We start from the raw sequence: 23,747 nt of genomic DNA on the forward strand, positions 1-23,747 counted from the left end.
CACCACCGATGAAACCCTGTGGGCTAGAGATGAGTTTCAGCTGAATGCAGTGGAATTCATGCAGTGCACCGACTATGGTAATTATGTGCAGTTGCTGCTAGCCAAAAGGCTGGGAGTAGTCAGACGCGTCGCCATCATCCCATACGTGCTGAGCGACGAAGGAAAGGTAGAGACCATGAAAGGCGACGACCTCCTGTGGATGTGCCGACTCATCAACATCGGCACAGTAAGAGTATAAGTAAGTGCTCCACCCTTTGTGCATGATGGAAAACGGGCCAACAACATTCCCGTTTAGATTTTTGCAGCATATGCATGTGAATATTTATGTAGATAGGAAGATCTTCTACTAATAGAAGATTGTGTATTTGTTTGGCGCTCCGGTTCTAGGAGAAATCCTTAGCTCCCCAAACCCTATCATTCTCACCATATTGGATTACCACCACTCCTTCAATGTTTTCATCTTTCTCTTGTTTTAATCTATCCACCCATCCCTGTAAAAAGCCGCTATGAGCCACTACTGTCATTAATATATATATATTTTAAAAGTTTGTAATTTCCTGTGTTACTTCTCATCCCTTTTTTACTTTGGACAAGTAAAAATTAAAGTTTTCCTTGTTTTTCCCCTTTTTACAAGGTTTTGCTCTGCTCACCCCAATCTTTTGATTTTTTGATCTTTTAGCACTCTATTTCTGACCAAATTCAAGGTTTTGATGCTTGAGAACCTGTTCTAAGCAAAGGAAATACTTTTAGCACATTTTGCCAAAAAGGTACATGGATCGCGATCCATGTTGGACAGGAAATTTGAAGTTTTTTGCACAGTCTTTTTCAGGAAGTGTTTTTATCCCCTTCTTGAAAGTTTTGCTGGGTTTGGTCCAGTTTTGAAGCTCTGACTATCACTTCTTCAACTTTTTAGAGTTATGGTCTTCAACACCAATGTAAGGTTTTTGACAAATTTTCCCTCGATTCTTTTGGCCCCAAATGATGGTGTAATTTGTTTCCTAGCCTACTCCTATAAATTGAAATGAATCTGCAAACATAAAAGAACTTAACAATATGAAAATAACAACAAAGTCTGTGGTGGAACAACCATTTTCAGGCATGTGAAAAACAAAGAACGAAATACTATCTTATACTTCACTCACAGTTTTCTTTACTCTTAAGGAATAGCACTGGCTAGTCTCAGACTCCAGTCTCTACCAAGCACTAAACCTACATCTAGCTGCTTCACTGTCTATGTGTAAGCGGAATGGGTGTCAAAAGCGTTGAAGGGAGATTTTTGTTTTTGTACACTGAGTCACTCACCACCTAAGGATCGATTTCCCCGGCAACGGTGCCAATGTTAGCGGGTCACCGCAGCATAGATCTTTTGTACTAACATGATGTCAATATGCAAGGAAGCGACTCGGGATGGGGCACGGAGACTTAATGAGAGTGTCAATCTCACCAAAGTAAACTCAGAGGGCTACTCATTATATGACAAAAGAAAATCAACCACTTCCTAGTCAGACAATCAATTTGCGTCTAATCTCATCGCTCTAGGTCATCACTTCTTTTTGGCATCCAAACACTTAAGGGTTCAATCCTACCAAGTTCTGTCACCACACTTAAGGGTTCAATCCTACCAAGTTCTGTCACCATCTGAGAAGGTACATAAATCACGATCCATCACAAAAAATTTGTAAAAATTTGAAACAGAAGTACTTGAAAAGGTCCTCCTTAAGCATAGAAACACTTATCCATGGTCAAAACATCATAAAACAACCATTTTAACCTCCAAGGCAATGCATTTAGCTCACAAACAATATGTCGCGAACCACAACAGAATTGAAAATGATTACCATAGATTGTAGAGCAAGAGACAAGGAATGCAATGTGCTATTCGGAAACGAATTCTGATTACTAGATCATGAGAAAAGAAGGTTATAATTTGTAGCAGTAAGAGACCTCCACAGTGCACATTTTCAACTCTCTCAAGCTAATGATAATTCTCCTCCCGAAACTAAGGGTTTTGACTTTGAAAGTAGAGAGCTTTCCCACGACCATCCAGCCTCTTACAAGGGTGTAGACTCAGAGAAGTAGAGAGGGTATTGTCTAATAACATCACAGTTACAACTCATACTAAGCTGAATTACATGGCTTTCTTTGAAGAATAGAGTGTTTACAGGGTTTGGTGTGCATACGCATGTATACGCTTGTATCCACCAAACAGTGAGCATAGTGAGTGTCTTTAAGAATTCTAAAAGCTATAGTATTGGAGCATTCACCAAATCTTCTTTGAGTTTCTCAAAACTAGCTTGAGCACGTTCATTCCAACTAAATACTTTAGCCTTCTTAAGCGTATTAGCCAATGGAGATGCAATCTTAGCGTGGCCTTGAGTAAATGTACAATACCATCATGTTAAACCAAGAAATCCACGTACTTCTCATACTAATTTGGTGTAGGCCAAGCTATAAGAGCTTTGATCTTACTTGGATCAGTAGAAACACCATCCTTGGTTAAAATAAATCCCACCTTGTCAGTGAAGAAGGTGCATTTTCTACGTTTAGCATAAAGTTGATTTTGATGGAGAAGCTCAAGTACTCACCGCACATGTTTTTCGTGTTCTTCTCTGTTTCTTGAGTAAACCAGGTCAGCATCAAAGAAGACAAGAGCAAAATCATCAAGATGCTCTTGAAATACGTCGATCATAAGACGATTAAAAATTGCAAGAGCATTAGTAAGTACAAAAGGCATAATTGTAAATTCATAATGTCCAAGACGAGTATTAAATCCTGTCTTTGGTAAGTGCTCCCGAGCCAAATCAAAGTAGTCATCCATGTGCTCAATCCAATCTTCAAGAAATTTCCTACAACTTTGCCTTCCCCGCTAAAATTTCCACGAGCAATAGGTGCATTTGTGTTAGCAACAACTACATTTCCTCTAGATGGCATGGTAAGTTACTCCACCATATCAACCAAAGTCACACTTAGTAAAATATTCTAATCCTGCTCAAAGTCCTCCAATCAAATAGAATAGACAACGGAAGATAAGATGAGAGAGAACTAGGAGAAATAATAAGGAATAAATTAATCCAATTTCTATATCACAAAATCTTGAGTTTTCAAAAATTTTACAAGTGTCTTGAAAGTTTCTAATAAATTCTAATGTCTTTGACATAATGCACTTGGTAATATCCGTCGTGACATACTTCCACCAATGGAGCATAGTTGTCCTATTCCTTGAGCATATCGGATGGGTGATCCCAATAATCTTTTTTTATCTTTGGCTGGAATATTTCTTCATTGGTGTGTGATTCATACCATTCTTGAGCAAGGGATTTGTTCGTTATAGGTACCCCCATTTTGGCATGAACAATTGCCTTCTTGTACCCAAAGTAGTTATTGAAGTAAGCAAATTCTTCTGGAAACACATTCTGTGTGTCCCATCCAATTGAGTTGTCTATATTTGCATAATTTGCAAGGCACTGAGGTCTGTTATAGGAATTGTATAAAACTTTTACATGGCAATGATTGTGGATTAGTGACTTTTCAAATAAGTCAAATATTAAATTCCAAGGTACCGGGCTAAAGGAATGTCGGTTGTTGTTTTCACATTGATGGCCCCATACATTGAACATAACAATGTCAAAGCATACCGCTAGCCATTACTTAAGGAAGTATGTTTTTGGCCATCCATGTTTCCTTTATGGGTCTTAGGATAAGTTCATAAGCATTTGTATATAATATTTGATTAGTGATAACAATCTTCACTCCCAACTTGGATTGTATCTACTATATATTCCCAATAGGTGAGGGTTTATGCTCAGGTGGTCTGAACTCGGGATTCCCTGCAACGTAATGATACCAAGCTCGAAATGTATTAGGTACAATAAAATCCATAGACATCAACCTTTTCTTCTCTTCCCCATTATGCGTGGTAGTGACAAGCCTTTTCACTTTCACTCCAGTTTGGAAATGCTCCTCCACCATAAGGCGGGCGTGTAATGGAAATTGCCTATGAACTTTGAGAGTAGCAGAATTAGGAAATTAGGTGAAGCACTTCTGAGAGATTATTTGTGAGCATAGCGGGTGAAATTATTTGATGGTAGCAACATAACCATGGCACTTAGTTAACTTGGCATGAAAAATACTTTTGCAAGAGAGAGAGTTTAGAGAACATGACAATAGTTGAGGACCGGATTCATATGGAGCCGGTCCCCCCTCCAATAGACATTTGTATTATAGTTTCTCCCATCAAGAGAGACTTGGTACAATCCAATCTTTGTGTTCCTTGTGACCTACGTGATGCAATCAAAGATGGAAAGCTTCATGCATCACAATCATAGCATAAACTTAAAGAAATCATTAACTATCCCAAGCCTCAGTCCCAAGGCCTCAAACACCTTCGAAGGTGGAGAAGCTAGCAGGGAATGAGGATACGGAAGAGGAAGAAGAAACATTCCATAGGAGAAAGAAGTAGTTCTTCACTTATCATTACTCTTCTTGCTAGCATACATAATAGCATAGTAATGGAGATGGAGAAGATGGCAAGCTTAAGCATTGAAGCATGACTCTTGGTTGGATTTGCATTCCATAGCCAAGAGTGTTGGTGTAGGCTTTCACTCTCACAAGCTTGGAGAGGGAGGTGGTGTTCCTCTACTTTCACCAAGTGAGAATGGCTTCTCAAGTGAGTGTGTGTGATGGTGTATATCCTCCTAGCACCCCCCCTCCTTGCTTTGGGAAAAAATTCTACTTGCTATAAGCTCATTGGACCCCTCTCCCCTTAGCCAATCACATGCAGCCTGTAGTCAAGCACATGGGTAGTCTTTTGACAAGTGTCCTCCTTACCCTTTAGAGAGAGAGAGCTTGAAAATATCTAGATATTTTTTAGGTGGAAGTAAAAGCTCATTGTACCCCTCTTTACCAATAGCATTCAAGCACCCATGTGGTTAAGCTTAGTGAGAGTCTGACATGTGTCCCATGTGATCTTTTAGAATTCCCCTAACTTTGAGATTTTTATGCATAGGAAGTTTCTCAAGAAACTTCCTCATTAAGTGAGTAGGTTCTCTTTTTGACTCAAGCATCTTACCCCCCATGCATAGGAAGCTTCTCAAGCAACTTCCTCATTAAATGTGACAAGTACCTCAAGTACCTTAGTCATCAAGCATGACAAGCACCTTAGGTGGAGTTCCCACCTCAAGCATAGCCCTAGCTTGCCTAAGTTTAGGTCGGGTTCCCACCTCAAGCACAACCCTAGCTTGCCTAAGTTTAGATCGGGTTCCCACCTAAAGCACAACCCTAGCTTGCCTAAGGTTCTCACCTCAAGCACAACCCTAGCTTGCTCAAGGTCAAAAGGACTTTTAACACTAACCATTGGAGGTCTTTAATGAAGCTAACCTTAAGGTCTTTTAAGCTTCATTAGTTAACCTTGCTCTTTGACAGACCATCTCTCATTAGTCCCCTTTACCATTGGCCCCATGTAGAGATAGATCCGTAAGCACATGTCTATATTCTAACCCTTGTTCCCGTTTATTATCCCATATTAAATGATCAGTTTAATATGAGAAAATCATTTGGGTTGGTTAGATATTAGATATTTGATGACAAGGAGAGTATATCCGCCCATATCCCTCAAGGTAAGAGGTCAATCATCTACACACACACACCCCATCACTCATGTTAGTTAGAATAATAAAACCAAGATTCAAACTCAAATATTCTACCCTCAAAACCAAAAAGATACATAGTGTTTCTAGGGAGATACATAAATACGAAAGGGTCCTATGAACCAATTTTTTATTCACATCTTGCGTATCAAATTTTAGCACTTCAACTTGTGCATTGAAATTCAAGTCTTCCTTTTCATACCATTCCTCTCCTCGTGATAAATTTGTGGGTGGTAATCCATTAAACCAGTTTACATGAGCATGACGTTTATTTATATCACCTTTGTAGAAATATCTACTGAAGTTCACTGGCATTGGTTGTGCTTGGGAAAAGTCAGCTATGCACTTGGGCTTCTCATAGTTATCAAAGATAATGGTGACATTATGATGGTTGTATTTAAGAATAGGTTCATAGACTCTATTGAGCCAATCCTGGGGTACATAATACTTGATTGCCGCTATTTGACTTCTTTCATACTCTCTATATGACCTTCTCACAAAAGCGGTATCTTTGGTTTAGCATAAGGGCCTTCTTACTAATTATGAGTTCACAACTTGGTATGTCCAAAAGAGAACATAGGTTAAGGTAAAGTACATATCCTTGCACTTTAACATCGCCTTCTTGGATATTTTCCTTGACCCAAAGCTGTGGGTTGGTCATAAACCTATTAGACACTTGTGTTTGATGTTCAAGCTGAGCTTCAACATATAACGCTCATGCTACATAAATGTTAGGTACAAGGTAGTCTATAGTCCCCTTTGAAACTCGAACCACTTCAATTTACCAATGGAAGCTAGATCCAACCACATAAGTGAAAAAGAATCTTTGTGCAAAGTCACTGAGGAGTTCATCAAGACAATTAAGAAGATCTATCTAAAAACAAGACAAGGAGAGAGAAACTTAGTACACATGTGAACCAAAATTGAGTCTATGCTTCTTTTTTTCATAAAAAATTGATATTTTTGATTTCATATTAGGGGTGTCTCAGAGCTAATTCTCTAAATATTCTTTTAATTCTCATGATAGGGTATTCTCTCAGACCTTCCATGCGACAATGTGGTCTATAGTTATCTTATAGTTTTTCTTTCCCTATTATAGTTGCAAGAGCTTCAAACTTCTTAGCAACTTCAGCAATCCTTAAAATTTGGGAGCGCATGGCCAAGTAGTAGAGTATGTATTCTAGGTCGCCTAGCCATATTTTGAGTTGAAGCAGCCTGAGGTTGGCAAACCAATCTCTTGGAATTGAGTGAAGGGTTCTTGGTGACGGGTAAGGTAACTACGATCAACACTCTTCCAACAAGTTATGCTTCCTGGCATGCCTTTGGTCCCGATTTCTAAGTAGAAGAGTTCCCGTTCATCCCTAGACAACCGTGACATCGTATTGTTAAACACTATGGCCAAAACCTCATTCCCCTAGCTAAAGTATTCATATGTCACTCTGGGAGCCATTTGTTACTACAAAACAAATATTCAAAGAAATTACAATGCCATTGTTGAACACTTCAATCACTTCACCATAACTCAAACCAAACACTTCCACTCAAGAAGACAAGTCAAATAAGTATCGCCAACCAGTGTCACTTATAGATGCATCATGAATACAATATCCTTTCTAAAACAGCATACATGAATGCGTACACAATGCATAACTAACCCGATTAGTATCAGGCTTTAGGCTATCCTCATACCTTAAGCATTGGCTCTAATACCAAGTGAGAGATACCCCTCCCCGGGGGTCTATGCACAAAATATACAATTTACACTTTTATAAAATTTTCAATATACATCAAAGTTGCGGAAGCATTTGCATAGGGGAGGAGTTCTTAGCGCCCGACCAAGCATGGAGTTTAGACCATGAGCCGGACTGCATCCACGGGTACCTAGCAACTAGTGCTACCACTGAATGAATGTTATGAATGAAAGCGTACTCAAGAAAATATAACATTGTGTAGGGTGAATATATGTGTACACTATGTTGTGGGAAGAGAGAGAGAGAGAGTAAAATGGAGAGTGAAATAGAGTGCATAGAGACATGAGGAAATGACAACAAAAAATCTTTCAATTCCCTCTCTAAATGCGGCAACCATGTATTAATGCAATGATAAAATTTGGGTATACCATAATATCAAAAAGTTTATAACAAAATAATTAGTAGAGCACCGAACCCTGTGTAGGGATTGACCAGTCCACTCTTCCACATCCACTCTACTACGGATAGAGAGAATTTCACATGGTGAGAGATACCCCGCCCCGGGGGTCTATGCACAAAATATGCGGTTTACACTTTTATACAATTTTCAATACACATCAGAGTTGTGGTGACATTTGCATAGGGGAGGATTTCTCAACACCCAACCAAGCATGGAGTTTAAGCCATGAGCCGCACTACATCGAGAGGTACCTAGAAACTAGTGCTACCCCTTAATGGGTGTTATGAATGAAAGCGTGCTCAAGAAAATATAACATTGTGGAGGGTGAATATATGTGTACATCGTATTGCATGGCAAGAGAGAGAGAGAGAGTATAGTGGAGGGTGAAGTAGAGTGTACAGAGACATGAGGAAATGGCAATAGAGAATCTTTAAATGTCCTGTCTAAATGAGAGAGGCAGCCATGTATTAATGCAATGACAAAATCTAAGTATACCATAACATCAAAACGTTTATAACAAAATAACTAGCAGAGCACCGGACCCTGTGTAGGGATCGACCGGTCCACCCATTCACATCGGCTCTACTATGGACAGAAAGAGTTTCACTTCGCCGAGAGGGAGCCAGAACATTGATGGGGACTTTTCACAAGCCAAGCTCCCATACCCCTCTTCTCTCGTCCCCACCCCATGAAAACCCCCTCTTAGGGAGGGAGTGATAAAAGGCATTGGAAAAAGTAAGAAAAAAAATAAAGTATGATTATGTAAATATACAAGAAAGGTAAAATAGGCCACCTCATGCCTGCGGGGTAGCTCATCCCCACCTTGCCTCCTTTTTCTTCACTGTTGCCCCGCCGTGTGTCCCTTTTCCTCTCCTCCACTCAAAAGGTCAACCCCCTCTCTCTTCCCCTTGTCCTTTCTCCTTTCTCTCTCCCCTCAAGCTACCCCACCTCTCACCAATAATGCATTATAACTCACCAATAATGCATCCTAACTCACATGCAACTTACCCTATCTTCCAAAATAGTATACCCCACCCCCCCTTTCTCTCTCCTATCATATCCCATGACCCAAATACCCCCCCCTCTCTCTAAAGGGCGCCATGTCTCTTGTTTTGTAGCTAAATAACCTCCCCCACACTCACACACACTCAGTTTCACTGAAAAAGGTGTCCACAGACCCATCCCCACCCGCTGGTTACCTGATTTTTCTTATGTTCACACACATCTACACACAGATTCACCTCTGAACACACTCCCCTCTCTCCCCTCTTGTAATTACTTTATTCTCCATGTCACCTCTCACTTTTTTTTCATCAACCCATCTCTCTCTCTTAGTCTCTCTCTCATGAGACTGCTATTCTGGCACATATACACACAACCACACAAGTGGGGCCCACAGTCCCATGGCCTATGTAGATAATGATTTCTTCATTTCTAAATTCTAGAATTTCTCCCCCCTCCTCCCCTATATAAAGAGGGGTCACCATCACACTAAAGACACACACAACATCACCAAAGAACACACTATGCACTGTGTGTGCCTAGTGCACACCCACACACACCCACACCATCACCATCACCGCAATCACCATGCTTGTCTTGAGCATGACCTCTACACCCTTGGCTATGGAAGATGAAGGGCAACTAAATGAAGGATGATGGCCATAACCCTCGTGCGAGTCTTCGCCATCAACTCCCACCTATCCGCCATGTGCTCTACCACTCTCTCCCTTCTCATTCCCCTACCCTATGCTCCCCATTTCATCGCCTTATTCTCTAAATAAAGCTTGAGGTTTTGTGAGTATGTTTTCTTGCAATGTTTTGCCCATGTGAGGTGTGCGGAATCGCCACCTAGTCTTGTGTTTGGAGTGAGCTTGTGTATATGTGAAGGGTGTGCGGATTCGCCATCCTTTTGTGGTGCCTAAGTACTAAGCCGCTATACCCCCTCCCTCACTCTCTCTCTCTCTCTCTCTCTCTCTCTCTCACTTGATCTCATCCCCTTTCCTCTTCATCATTACTCCCAAGCATCCATCTCTCTTGGATGAAAACTTTGTTATGGTGGTGTGTTGTTTGCGTCCTAGCCGCTGAAGCTAGGTGGTGCCCGTGTTTGCTTTACCATGACAGGCTCGAGGCGCGCCATTCGGTCCCCGGTGTTTTAGAGGCCGTCGGGGTTCAGGGTTCGCTTTGCTTCCGTGATTTGGTGCCCCCACTGAGGATCTTTTCATGAAACCCTTCAGTTTACAAGACTGAAACCCCTAAACTATTGTGAATGGATGAATGGCTAACAGGATTTGCTAATTGGACGACAGAAGAAGATGAGCTCCAAGCACAACTAGACGAACTCCGCATCTCCATCGAAGCTCGAGTGCCAGGCGTAACAGTAATCGCTTTGCAGTGGGAGAGTCAACCAACACGCCAAACCCAGTGGATATACATAGGCCAAGTGCCAAGAAGAAGAAGGAGAAGGTCGAAACCATGTCCACAACCTACAACCAACCCACAACAACAAAATGGAAGGAGCTCTACACAATAGAGAATCAACACTATTCTACTTTGAGAATCGGGTAACTCAAGTCACCGAGGTAATTATCACATTCAATTTTCAAGTCGCACCTGATGCTGAAGCACAGATAACAGAAGCATTGGCTCACACTCTCACTAGAGAAACTAGGGATCTACTGAGTTTGTTTCAGGAAAGAACACCACCCTCTCCCACAAGCTTGGACAGTGACTAAGCACCTCTAGGCTTCACATGAATCAGTACAACCTACCTCAAGACAGATCACACATACCAACACGTGTACGCTCAATCAAGGTAATAATGGACTTGAAGGCTCACTACCAACACGTCATTGACACCATGCTGGGTGGGGAGTGGTTTTTTGAGGTTCTAGCATCAGATCAACCATTTGTCTTACCTTTGGTACAAGGCAATGTACCGTTTGAAGTTTTAATCTATGTCCTAGTATAAGAGGGTATACACGACTTCTTGTAAAGAAGAAAAAAACTTTTGCAAGTTAAGCAGTGTGTCTTTCTAGCTCTCTCTCAGTAATCATGGCAAGTGTAGCATTTCCAACATTTAAAGGAAAGAAGGGGGAGGATTTGGTTACAGACTTCCTAGATGACTTTGAAGTAGCATGTGTAGTGAGAAACAAAGATACAGATGAATCCCGGGTTAGAATCTTTAAGCATCTCATGAAGCTAGAAGCTAGATCATGGTACAATGCACTTCCACAAGCAACCAAGGATGACTGGGAACCCTTAAAAACCGCTTTTAAGAGGCGCTTTGGGGGAGGTACCACTTCAGAAAAGTTGTGGGACATGAAGCAGGAGGGTCTTTTAGAATATGCCACCTATGAGTACAAATTTGCGGATTTGTAGGAACGGTGGGTTGAGTCACTGGCAAGGGGGGAAGCTGCACCCGATTTCCAAAAAAAAGATCGGTTCACGCATGGCTTATGGATGCTTCTCAAGGAGAAGGTGAAAGGTAGATTCCCGGCTACGTACGAGTTAGCCGTTGAGATTGTTCGCCTTAAGGACAAGAAGCTGCGAATGAAAGCCAAAGAAACCGAGTCAATAGAAGCAGGAACATTGCGTCGACCAGCAACTATGACAACCACCATTCCACCACCACCACCGGCTCTTGGGGTAAGAGGTGACCAACAAGATATGTTGGCCCATATTACTGACCAACTGCAGAATTTTTCTGTCCACTTAATACAGCAAGGGAGGAGTCAAGAAAGAGATCAAGACCCTAGAAGAGCACGACGACAAAACAGGGAGTATCATTGCTACAACTGCGGAGAAGACGGTCATGGTATGTACTACTGTCCCAAACCACGACAAAACTATAATAGAGGAGGTAGGAGGAACCATTTGTCACCCCCTAGAGAAAGAACACCCCCACCCCGAGCACCACCCTCACCAACACAAATTCTACGTCCACCCCAGACACCACTACAAGCATCCATCCCACCTCTTCCACCAGCCCCACCACCTGATCTCCCTGTAAACATCATAAGGCTAGAAGAGAAAGGAAAAGCCGTAGTAGTGGATCCACCCAGAGCAAAGGAGAGGGACAAGGGTAAGGAGAAGGTAACCTTTTTAGAACCACTTGAAGCCATGACTATGAAAAGAGCTAGGAGGGAGAAAGCTACACAATCAGATGATGAGAGAAGCATGAGAGGAGAAACTAGCAAGAGGCCATCCAGGCCACGACGGAAATTGGGCATCGCCGACTTCTAGCTAGGGGAAAGTTCTAAGCCCTATGACCTAACATTGGATGTGGCAGAGCAAGGACCGAAGATTACATGGCCACAAATGCTACATCTTGCACCAAAAGTAAGGCGACAATGGTCTAAAATGGTAAGTACAAGACGCTCCAAAACAAAGGTAGCCGGAGCAATTTCGGGATGCAACATGGATGACATCCTTCCAATTGTCGACGTAAACATAAAAGGAAAGAGGGTTGGAAACACCTACATTGATGGAGGTGCACAAATCTATGTAATGAGCGAAGCTATGATGCTTTGATTAGGGATCGAGGTTAATAGGCCTTCTCCATGCAAGGCAAAGATAGCAAACAACGAAAAAGTAAAGTGTGTGGGTGTGGTAAGTGCCGTGAAAATAAAAGCTTTCAACACTGAGGTAGAGGTAGATGTTTTTGTAATGCCTACTAAGGGGGAGGGCTATCCACTAATTTTGGGAAGGCCATGGTTGATGGCCATGAAGGCAAAACAGGACTAGGGTACTGGCCTTCTATGCATGACCGGTAACAAAGGGAAGACAATCTACTACGACATGAGGATTGGCAAGCAGAAGAAAATGAATCTGGAAAGATCGGCAGATGAAACCACTAGAGAATCTTCCAGTTCTGAGGAGGAGACCACATCCATTGACAAAAGTGACAGTTCCATTGATGTGATGGGTATCATTATGAAGGATCCACAAAGGGTAAGCACAACTGGTGATCCATCACCAAAAGGGAAACCCAATGAAGAGGAGAGAAAATCACCTGGCCTAGGAGGAAGTAGGTTGAAGGGTATGTTGTCTACGGAATTAACACTTGAGGAGAAAGATAGTTTTTTGCAAATGTTGATGGGATTTCCTAACCTGTTCATTGACAACTATGAAAGAATCACAGGCATTACAGTGGTGGAACATCATATTAAGCTGAAGGAAGGGGTAAAACCAGTTGTGCAAAAGCTACGACGACTGGGGGTCATACAAGAAAAGGCACTCTTGGCCGAGGTAAGGAAACTGTTGGAGGCGAGATTCATCTATCCTGTAGAAAACTCGGAATGGGTGTCACCCGTAGTGTGACGCCTGAAAAGAATGGTAAGTGGAGGGTCTGTGTTGACTACAAACCACTACATGCAGCTACAAAGAGAGACCACTTTCCTCTCCCTTTCTTGGATGAAATTCTGAATGAAGTAGTGGGTTTTGAATGCTATACCGTCTGTGATGGTTATTCAAGATACTTTCAAATACGCATAGCCTTGGAAGATCAGCTAAAAACCACTTTTATCACGCCATGGGGTTGTTTTGCATACAGGGTTATGCCATTTGGTCTCACAAATGCACCTGCCACATTCCAAAGATATGTCACATATGTTTTTCAACCGTTCTTTGGAACATCCATAAGAGTGTTCATTGATGATTTTTGTATATACAGCTCCCGTATTTCACATTTAGAAAAGGTAACTGAAGGTTTGGCCAGGTTGCAGAGCCTAGGTGGGCAATTAAATGTGGATAAATGTCACATTGGGGAGAGTAAAGTCATTCTACTAGGCCATGAAATTTCAGCAAGAGGTATCAACGTCGACCCAAGTAAGGTGTCCGCACTCATAGCCCTACCTTCACCAACGACCGCACATCAACTGGTCTCTTTTCTACAGAAGGTGAGGTACTTAAGTAGATTCATACATCTACTATCACAACTTGTTCTACCACTGCAACAACTCACTCAAAGATCAACTTTCACTTGGGACGAGGAAAGCGAACATCACTACAACAAGGTAAAGGAGGTCTTAGCCACTCTGCCAACTATCTCACCACCTAAGTGGGATGAAAAATTCTATGTCACCTCAAGTGTTGGTGATGACTCATTGGGGGCTGTGCTACTCCAAAAGGATACGACGACATCTTTCATGAGGCCAATCTACTTCTCTAGTCGAATGATGACAGCAGGAAAGAAAGGTTTCACCCATGTGGAACACTTAGTCCTAGCTCTTAGATTTGCAACTACAAAGTTTAGGTCATATTTGTTGGCTAAGCAATTTGTGATTCTAACCACGGATGAAATATTTCCCTATGTTGTACAACACATGGATGTGTCTGCTAGAATTACTAAATGCCTAGTTCTTCTGCAAGAGTTTGACTACACGGTACAGGTAGAAAGCACGACAACGGCAAGTTTGGGGGGACTCATGACCTACCAAGTCTTTGAAGGGAAGGAGAAGCAATCTAAGGAAGGAGAAGTCCGATTACCTCCAGTACCACCGATGGTAGAAGGAGCATACTCTCTCTACTTTGATGGAGCCTACAAGCGAGCGTCCGACAAAGCAGCTGCAGGCATAGTGGTCTTTGATGACAAAGGGACAAAGGTATTTTCGTTGGGCCAATTGTTAGATTCACATTCTAACAATGAAGCTGAGTATGCAGCACTAACCAAGGGTCTACAATGGTGCGTCTCGCAAGGTGTACAACGCCTTAATGTATTTGGGGATGCTCTACTTCTGGTAAGGCAAGTAAATGGATCATGGACATGCAAGAATCCTAGTTTAAGGACTCACTTAAGTGGTGTAAAAACCTTGTTGGGTAAGTTTGAAGAAGTTCAAATACACCATATCCCAAGGGCTCAAAACCAAGAAGAAGATGCCCTAGCAAGTGAAAGACTACAGGAAGTGGTGGTTGGAGCAATAAAACTAAAGCTGCCTCTATTTCAAGGAAGTGATGCCTTGCGTGACATCATGCATTTTTTGGAAACAGGGGAATGCCCATCAGATTTAACAAAGGGACAGAAGCAATGGCTGACGCGGAAGGCCACAAGATATCGACTCATCAATGACGGTTTGTACTGTAAGGGTAAGGACCAAATACTCAGGAAGGTCCCTCTCTCTCAGGAAATCACGGGAGTAATTGCCAGTTGTCACGACGGGGTTTGTGGTGGTCACTTTGCCCTAGACATAACAAGTAGGAAAATCTTGCAGGCAGGCTTCATATGGCCTAGCCTCAACCGTGATGTACACCACTGGTGCAAAACATGTAAGTTGTGTCAAAAGGCCGGCACTAGGTCACTTATGCCTGAACCATAGACACCTATTCTCTCATATGGCCCATTTGAAAAATGGGATATCGATGCCATTGGGCCATTACCTAGGCCCAACTCAGGAAAATTCTACATTATCATCGGGGTCGACTACATGACTAGATGGGCAGAGGCTACAACCACCACTAGAATCACAGCAATAGAGGTAGCTAAATTTATCTACGAGCACATATGATGTAGGCTTGGCACACCTTTAGAGATCATCTCTGATAGAGGGCCAGGTTTCAGAGCAGACTTGGTAGGAGAATTAATGCAGAAACTGGGCATTACAAGGAGGCACTCTTCACCATATTACCCTCAATGTAATGGCCTAGTTGAAAAGGTAAATGGAATGGTTTCTAAAATTATTACCAAGCAGGTAAATAATCATCCTGGAGACTGGGATAAGTATCTACTACCAGCTTTATGGGCCTATAGAACTTCATTTCGTACATCCTTGGGATTCACACCATATCATCTAGTATTTGGTAAGGAAGCAATCTTGCCCATTGAAGTGCAACTACAAAGTCTCAGAGTAATGGCAAGCCAGCTTCAACAGCCCAACATGCATTTGAGAGATCACATCATCAACTTGGAAAGACTGCAGCTGGACAGAGAAGAAGCAATAAATTATTATGCAGCACAAGCAGAGCATAGACGGCTTAGCTTTAACGAGCATCTCCGGAAAAAAGAATTGAAGAAAGGAATGTTGGTGCTCCGCTACGACAATCACTTCGATACGTGCAAGGAAAAGAAACTCCTACTCCGATGGGAAGGTCCTTTCATCGTCAAGAAAAAGTATGCCAATGGAAGCTACCTGCTTATGGAGGCTGATGGAAAACTTCATAAAACCAGGGTAAATGGTTGGCGACTTAAACCTTATTTTCTTCGATTTGACCAGGCTCCACCAATTGACATTCCAGATGAGGACACACCATCAGCCGCCACCTCCGACGATAATGATCAAATAGATGAGCTAGAGACATGAATGCCTCTAGCCAAAAGGGGAGGGCTAATGATAGGAGCTTTTTACAAGCCAAGCTCCCATACCCCTCTTCTCTCGTCCCCACCCCATGAAAACCCCCTCTTAGGGAGGGAGTGATAAAAGGCATTGGAAAAAGTAAGAAAAAAAATAAAGTATGATTATGCAAATATATAAGAAAGGTAAAATAGGCCACCTCATGCCTGCAGGGTAGCCCATCCCCACCTTGCCTCCTTTTTCTTCACTATTGCCCCGCCGTGTGTCCCTTTTCCTCTCCACCACTCAAAAGGTCAACCCTCTCTCTCTTCCCCTTGTCCTTTCTCCTTTCTCTCTACCCTCAAGCTACCCCACCTCTCACCAATAATGCATTATAACTCACCAATAATGCATCCTAACTCACATGCAACTTACCCTATCTTCCAAAATAGTATACCCCACCCCCCTTTCTCTCTCCTATTATATCCCATGACCCAAATACCCCCCCCTCTCTCTAAAGGGCGCCATGTCTCTTGTCTTGTAGCTAAATAACCTCCCCCACACTCACACACACTCAGTTTCACTGAAAAAGGTGCCCACAGACCCATCCCCACCCGCTGGTTACCTGATTTTTCTTATGTTCACACACATCTACACACAGATTCACCTCTGAACACACTCCCCTCTCTCCCCTCTTGTAATTACTTTATTCTCCATGTCACCTCTCACTTTTTTTCAATCAACCCATCTCTCTCTCTTAGTCTCTCTCTCATGAGACTGCTATTCTGGCACATATACACACAACCACACAAGTGGGGCCCACAGTCACATGGCCTATGTAGATAATGATTTCTTCATTTCTAAATTCTAGAATTTCTCCCCCCTCCTCCCCTATATAAAGAGGGGTCACCATCACACTAAAGACACACACAACATCACCAAAGAACACACTATGCACTGTGTGTGCCTAGTGCACACACACACACCCACACCATCACCATCACCGCAATCACCATGCTTGTCTTGAGCATGACCTCTACACCCTTGGCTATGGAAGATGAAGGGCAACTAAATGAAGGATGATGGCCATAACCCTCGTGCGAGTCTTCGCCATCAACTCCCACCTATCCGCCATGTGCTCTACCACTCTCTCCCTTCTCATTCCCCTACCCTATGCTCCCCATTTCATCGCCTTATTCTCTAAATAAAGCTTGAGGTTTTGTGAGTATGTTTTCTTGCAATGTTTTGCCCATGTGAGGTGTGCGGAATCGCCACCTAGTCTTGTGTTTGGAGTGAGCTTGTGTATGTGTGAAGGGTGTGCGGATTCGCCATCCTTTTGTGGTGCCTAAGTACTAAGCCGCTATACCCCCTCCCTCACTCTCTCTCTCTCTCTCTCTCTCTCTCTCTCACTTGATCTCATCCCCTTTCCTCTTCATCATTACTCCCAAGCATCCATCTCTCTTGGATGAAAACTTTGTTATGGTGGTGTGTTGTTTGCGTCCTTGCCGGTGAAGCTAGGTGGTGCCCCTGTTTGCTTTACCATGACAGGCTCGAGGCGTGCCATTCGGTCCCCGGTGTTTTAGAGGCCATCGGGGTTCAGGGTTCGCTTTGCTCCCGTCAACACCTCCAACCTACCTAAGCCAGACATAAGCTAAGGCTACTTCGCCTCCCTTCATGAACTTGAGCTCTGAAAGGATCCCAAGTACCAGTAGGTGGTAGGGTATCAACACCAACCATACTAGTTTAGGCGCCATGCCTCTTTGATGGCCAACACGGAGAGTTTAGGCCAAGCAAAGGAAAAATCTCGGACGCGTTAGCCTTGTAGGTCATTCAACACCCAATGCACTAACCGTGTAGATGAGCCTAACAAAAAGAAGAAGACCTAGGCAACACCCTTGATCCAGCAAAGCCCTAGGTCAATGACCCTTTAGTCTAAGGCTAAGAAATTCAGGTGATCCCAGTCTTGTAGTAGCGATGCTACCATGAGAAACATAACACATGAGTCCAATCACAATACCACTTCCCATATGCACAAACAATCTTTTCCAAGCAGTTAGCTCTAACCTTACACATCTACCATGAACCATCTAGATCCCTTTATGATCCAATCCCAAAACTATACACCATAATCCAATCACATCTCACAGATGAGCATGCCACCGAACTTGAGTGAGGCATGACCAATCCTGCATAATCACTTTAGAGCATAACATGGCTGCAAAAATTTTGGCAGCATTTTGACATCATAACCATATTCAGAAACAAAACCATGAGCCACACCTGCTTCCACCATAAAATCACAACCATAATCCATGAGGGAATTTTAGCCCTTAACCACCAATTCTAATCACACTAAACAAACTCCCACACTTGGAGTTTGACATAACCCCTGCAATCAATTGAAGTACATATACATCTGACTCTTAAGACATGATTCTTTCATGCATAAAAAGAGTCCGACCAACAACTAATCATGATATAAAAATGAACGTATTTGACCTAATCCAATGCATTAAGTCCAACTCCATAATATAGACTATCACTCTATCACATCACTTTACCCTTATGGTACTTACACAACAAATGATAGCCCAAAAAGAAAGCCATTTTAATCATATCTGCCTATGCGGTTCGGGATGTCTAACCATATACCTTCACATAAGTTTATGGACATCTAATAGCTAAAATCAACTCACCAAAACAAACCATAAATCATATATAAATGGCTCGGTTGACTCAAAACGTCATATGGTACCCCCCCCCTGATAGCACCCCTACACGTGTAGGTAAAACCGGTTATGGATCGATTTAATAACTCGCATTCCGAGGTGATAACAGAGATCTAAGTACATTTATCATCAAGTTTCATCAAGCTTTTCAATTAGTTGAGTGGGTTTTCCCAACCAGTGAATCTATATAGTGGTTCTCCAAGGAGCCTAGAGTCAAAAAAATTGGTTGTGATGTGGGCAACAAGCTTTATTTTGACCATATCTCTTAGCTCGTGCGCGATTTTCACATGACACCTTAGAGAGAAAATGTTCTAAATGATGTGTTTTATCTTTATCATAAAGGGTTTGGACTGATTCATAATGCTTTGTGAGTTATGACCAAAACAGTGTTCCTATCGCCTTTATGACGTGAAACAAAAAGCGTTTCTTATGCACGCACGTGATTATAAACACATCATGTGCATAAATCAGAGTGCTAAACATGATGAATTAATCATGGGGAAACCTTATACATACTCGGTTAATCCATACATGCACTCGTATACGAAAAAACAATCATCGAGTGTGACTACTTAGAAAAATGACATAGAGAGGGAGAGAGAGAGATGATGGTGGCTATGGAGTTTAGAGCTTCTCACCGTGCTTTAGAATCGATTAGAGGCTGTCAAAAGGCTTCTCGATTTTTTTCAAGAGAGCGGTGATGAGAGCTATGTAGATGTATTCACCACGAAAGCTTTCGGAGAGCGCGTACAGCGTGAAACGAGAGAGAAGATAGTAAGCAAGTAGAGAGAGAGTATCCTTCTTTTTCTTCTTCGTCTTCTTCTTCCCGAGAGGTAAGAGCTTATGAAGATGGTGATGAAGAGCTTACACCACTCCGTATAATAGATATGTATAGCCTTGCGGTAGTAGACGCAATAGACGACACTAAAAATTGAGGTGTTTATGCCAGCTTATAGCTTCTCCAACTGCGCGGAGTGTTCCCCAAGCTATAGGTAGTGCTACCTCCCAGCCACGATTAGCTTCTTGCTTTTGGAGAAAGACTCCGGTCTTTTCTAAAAACATGGCACAACTTTTGGTGGTCAACTCTCCCACTTACCATACAACTTTTAAAGTAAAATTGGTCAATCAAACAGTATCCGGCCAACTAATGGAAACCTTAGCTAGACTATGTTGCACCGTAACGTTGTGAAGGATTGGGGGGCTGGCCTCTACAACACCTCAAACCAAAACCAAGAAAAGAGGATTAAGAGTGTAGCTCTCTCGAGATAATATGGGCTGATCTTCTCTCACTAATTTTCTCAATTTGACACACACTCAATCTCGACTAGCCTCGACTAGCTCCGACTAGCTTCCCTCTACATCGCTACAACTCCCACTACACTCCATTTCACTCAAAGACACCAAGGAAGAAATAAAATCAAGGAAAAAAGTGAGAAAAAAACCATGGAAATCTCTGCACTTTTGACCATAACTCAAAGAGCTTCACTTCTTTTCAAACGCCCTTTCATGTGCTAGTAGAGCTTCCATAGGCGCTCCCATATATACACATAGCTTGACCAAACCCACTCAAATCAAGCTTAATTTGAAAACCCACAAAGTTCAGCAAAAGAAATTAAAAAAAGTGATGGAAAACTTGGGGGAAACCTTGCCCTTTGATATATGTACAAGCAAGGCATTGCAGCACATAGTGTACCCTCGACTAGCTGCACCACAAGGAGCTGCACACACCATAGCCACCATACCTCAAAACAAGATGAAGAGAGGTCAATATACAGAGCTAAGCACCCACTTTCATCATCCCATTGAGGATAGACACACTCTCAACTCACCACATCGGGCCCTCGACTAGCAAGACAGGCTGCTCTACTCCCAAACGCCTCTATCCCTCGCGGCAATCAAGGCTTTTTGCTGCTAGATCTTCCTCTGTCAAATCCCCCACTCACTCACGACCTCAAGCTGATAAAAACTCAGTTTTTGTTATATTTTTCAAGTACTAAGTGACTCTTTCAAGTCTCAACACGTCTATGTACAAAAACAACAAAACTATGCACCCCGCACAACCGGCCCGCATGCGTAGAGACAGCTGGCACACACCGCCTTTGTACACTTTGTACAAGCATGATTTATTTACATATAAGGGACCCAAAAGCATTAAAAAACCCTTTCCAAAGTCCTTGGGGTGGCTTGCATCATTCCGTAAAAACACGTCACATATTGCCCCCCCAACAAGCATGGAACACTTTCAAGTGTTTCATGTACATTTGTTGCTTCATCACATGATTCTGGTCACATAAGGCCTGATTCGGATCCCATTGACTCTTGCCTTATGCATATTTCCATCCAAGTCCTTGAGCTGATAGCTTCCATTATCATACACCTTATGCACCACAAAAGGACCTTCCCACTTTGCCTTGAACTTTGTTTGAAAGGTATTGTCCAAAGCACTATTATACCTCATAACCAACATGCCTTCAAATAGCCCTTTTTCCTTTATCTTTTCATTGAATACATCAGCCCTTCTTCTTCCCAAGTCTTCATAGTATCTAATGGCACTTTCTCTATCCAATAAGAGGCTATACATAGATGCCAGTCTCTCTTTTACATGCTCTTCCTCAACCAAACTATGCTTCAAAATGAACTCCAATGAAGGAAGCATCACATTAATCGGCATAGCACACTCTTCTCCATATACCAAATGAAATGGAGTGAATCCCATGGATGATTTTTGAGTCACTCTACATGCCCACAATGCCCTCTCCAAATACATATCCCAATCTTTTGGATGTTCTTCCACAAGCTTGAACAATATCTTCTGTAAAACTCCATTGAATGCCTCCACCAACCCATTGCATTTTGGATGATAAGGAGTAGCATACCTATGTTTGATCTCCAATTTCTCCACCAATTCAGTGATAAGATCATTCCTAAACTCTTTCCCTTGATCACTTACAAGCTCCAACGGCACTCCAAATCTACAACATATGCAATCAAAGATAAAGCTGCATACATCTTTGCTTGTAGCCCTTCTACTAGCCTTTGCTTCTGGCCATCTTGTCATATAATCCACTGCACTAAGTATGTAGTGCTTCCCATTTCTAGTGCCTCGAAGAGGACCAATTACATCCACACTCCACTTCTCAAAAGGCCCATAGCTTACAATGTGTCTCAAAGGCTCGGGCATCAACTTTCTCTTTTGATATATTTGGCACTCGTGACAGCTTCTACACCAATGCACAACATCCCTATTCATACTTGGCCACATAATTTGAGCATTCAATACTTTTCTTCTTGTAATTTCCACTCCAAAATGGCCTCCACATCATTCCTCATGACATGCTTTTAAGCAATCAAAAACTTCATCATGGTAGAGAAGTCTTCTCATGACACCATCAGCCCCCTTGTGATACATTTGCTCTCCAATCAAGACATACTTCATAGCTCTTCGTGTGATTGCATGCCTTTGTTGAGAAGCCAATCCCTTTCTTGCAAAACCCTTTTGCAACACATGTTCTTCCTCATGGAGGGATTCCCTTCCAAGATACCTTGGCTCTCTAATTATCACCGCATGCACATCCTTTGTGAACACCTGTTCCGCCAACTCATGAGCCCTTACATTCATATTTCGTGGTACATGCCATATTTGAAAGGAAGTAAAAGACTTTAACAACTTCCTCACTTTGAAAAACCAGCTCTTCATGCCTTCTTGATTTACCTTCCAGGTACCTTGAACTTGCCGCACAATCAACATAGAATCACCTTTGATTAAAAGCCTCCTTACATGTCTTTTAACACATTCTTCCAGGCCCAAATAGAGGCTTGCATACTCAGCCTCATTATTACTCTTTACATCCACTTCTTGGCTTCCAAACCAGCACTCAATGCCAGTTTTATCCACAAATACATAACCAATAGTGCCCTTATTAATGCTCCTTTTGAAAGCCCCGTCAAAGTATAAGGTACCCTCTACATCCTGAAGCTCCGCATGCATAGTTGGACTTGGTGCTATCTTCTTTTCCAAATCTTTCTTCAACTCACTCCTTGCATGAATCTCTTTAAAAGTCATCATATCCGCCATATTTGATCTCACACTATCCTCCTTAGTAAAGCTCATGTCAAATTGTTGCAAGCTAAGTATCCACTTTTGCAATTTAGGACTATCCCCAGGATACCTTAGTGCATTAGGCAATAAACTACATGATGTTAACACCACAAAAGGCTTACAAATAAGATAAGATTTTATCCTTTTTGCTGCATATACCAATGCCCAAAACAATTGCTCGATCTCATGCCAAGATTTTTGGGCATCATTCTTCACTTTGCTTATGTAGTAAACCGGCCTCATATAAGATTGCTTTTTTCCTTTTTGCATCAATACTGCACCAATAGCATGCTCACCCACGCTCAAGATCAAGTAAAACATTTCATCCCAACAAGGAGTCATCATCAAAGGTAATGTAGATAGCTTTTCCTTGATGTCTTCAAAAGCTATTTGCTCATGCTCAGTCCAAAGAAATGGGTCTTTTTGTGTTGCTTCTTGCAAAGGGTGCACATATTCAACAAGCATACAAAAAGACCTTGACAAGTACCTTAACTTTTGTACAAAACTTATCAATTCCTTTGTGCTTTTAGGACTCTCCATCATAAGCAAACATTCCATTTTTGCAGGATCTGGAGCTATCCCATTCTCACTTACCTCATGGCCAAGAAGTATCACTCTAGCTCTTGCAATTTTACATTTCAAAGGATTGAGTTTATGCCCATCATCATCAATCCTTTTAAACACCATATCAAGATTTTTCACATGAAGCATTCTATCACCGTAAACAGAAAAATCATCCATAAAAACTTTTACAAAGCTTCCAAGGTAAGGCCCCAATACTTTGTCCATCCAACTTTGGAAGCTCGCATAAGAATTCATCAAGCCAAAGGGCATCACCCTATAGCAAAACACTCCC

At 42.1% G+C, this 23,747-nt stretch overlaps 1 protein-coding gene across 1 annotated transcript in view; it reads right to left on the minus strand.

The window, feature by feature from the left end:
• Positions 1-22,903, minus strand: part of LOC147445538 (uncharacterized) — a 47,326-nt gene extending 24,423 nt beyond the window's left edge. Inside the window, exon 1 of the mRNA XM_086524598.1 lies at positions 22,379-22,903. Coding sequence (XP_086380724.1) covers positions 22,379-22,903 — 525 coding nt within the window. The remainder of the gene's footprint in view (positions 1-22,378) is intronic.
• Positions 22,904-23,747: the final 844 nt, after the last annotated feature.

The sequence above is a fragment of the Adiantum capillus-veneris genome, chromosome 12, assembly GCF_014529385.1.
Source record: "Adiantum capillus-veneris isolate H3 chromosome 12, ASM1452938v2, whole genome shotgun sequence".
Lineage (NCBI taxonomy): Eukaryota > Viridiplantae > Streptophyta > Polypodiopsida > Polypodiales > Pteridaceae > Adiantum > Adiantum capillus-veneris.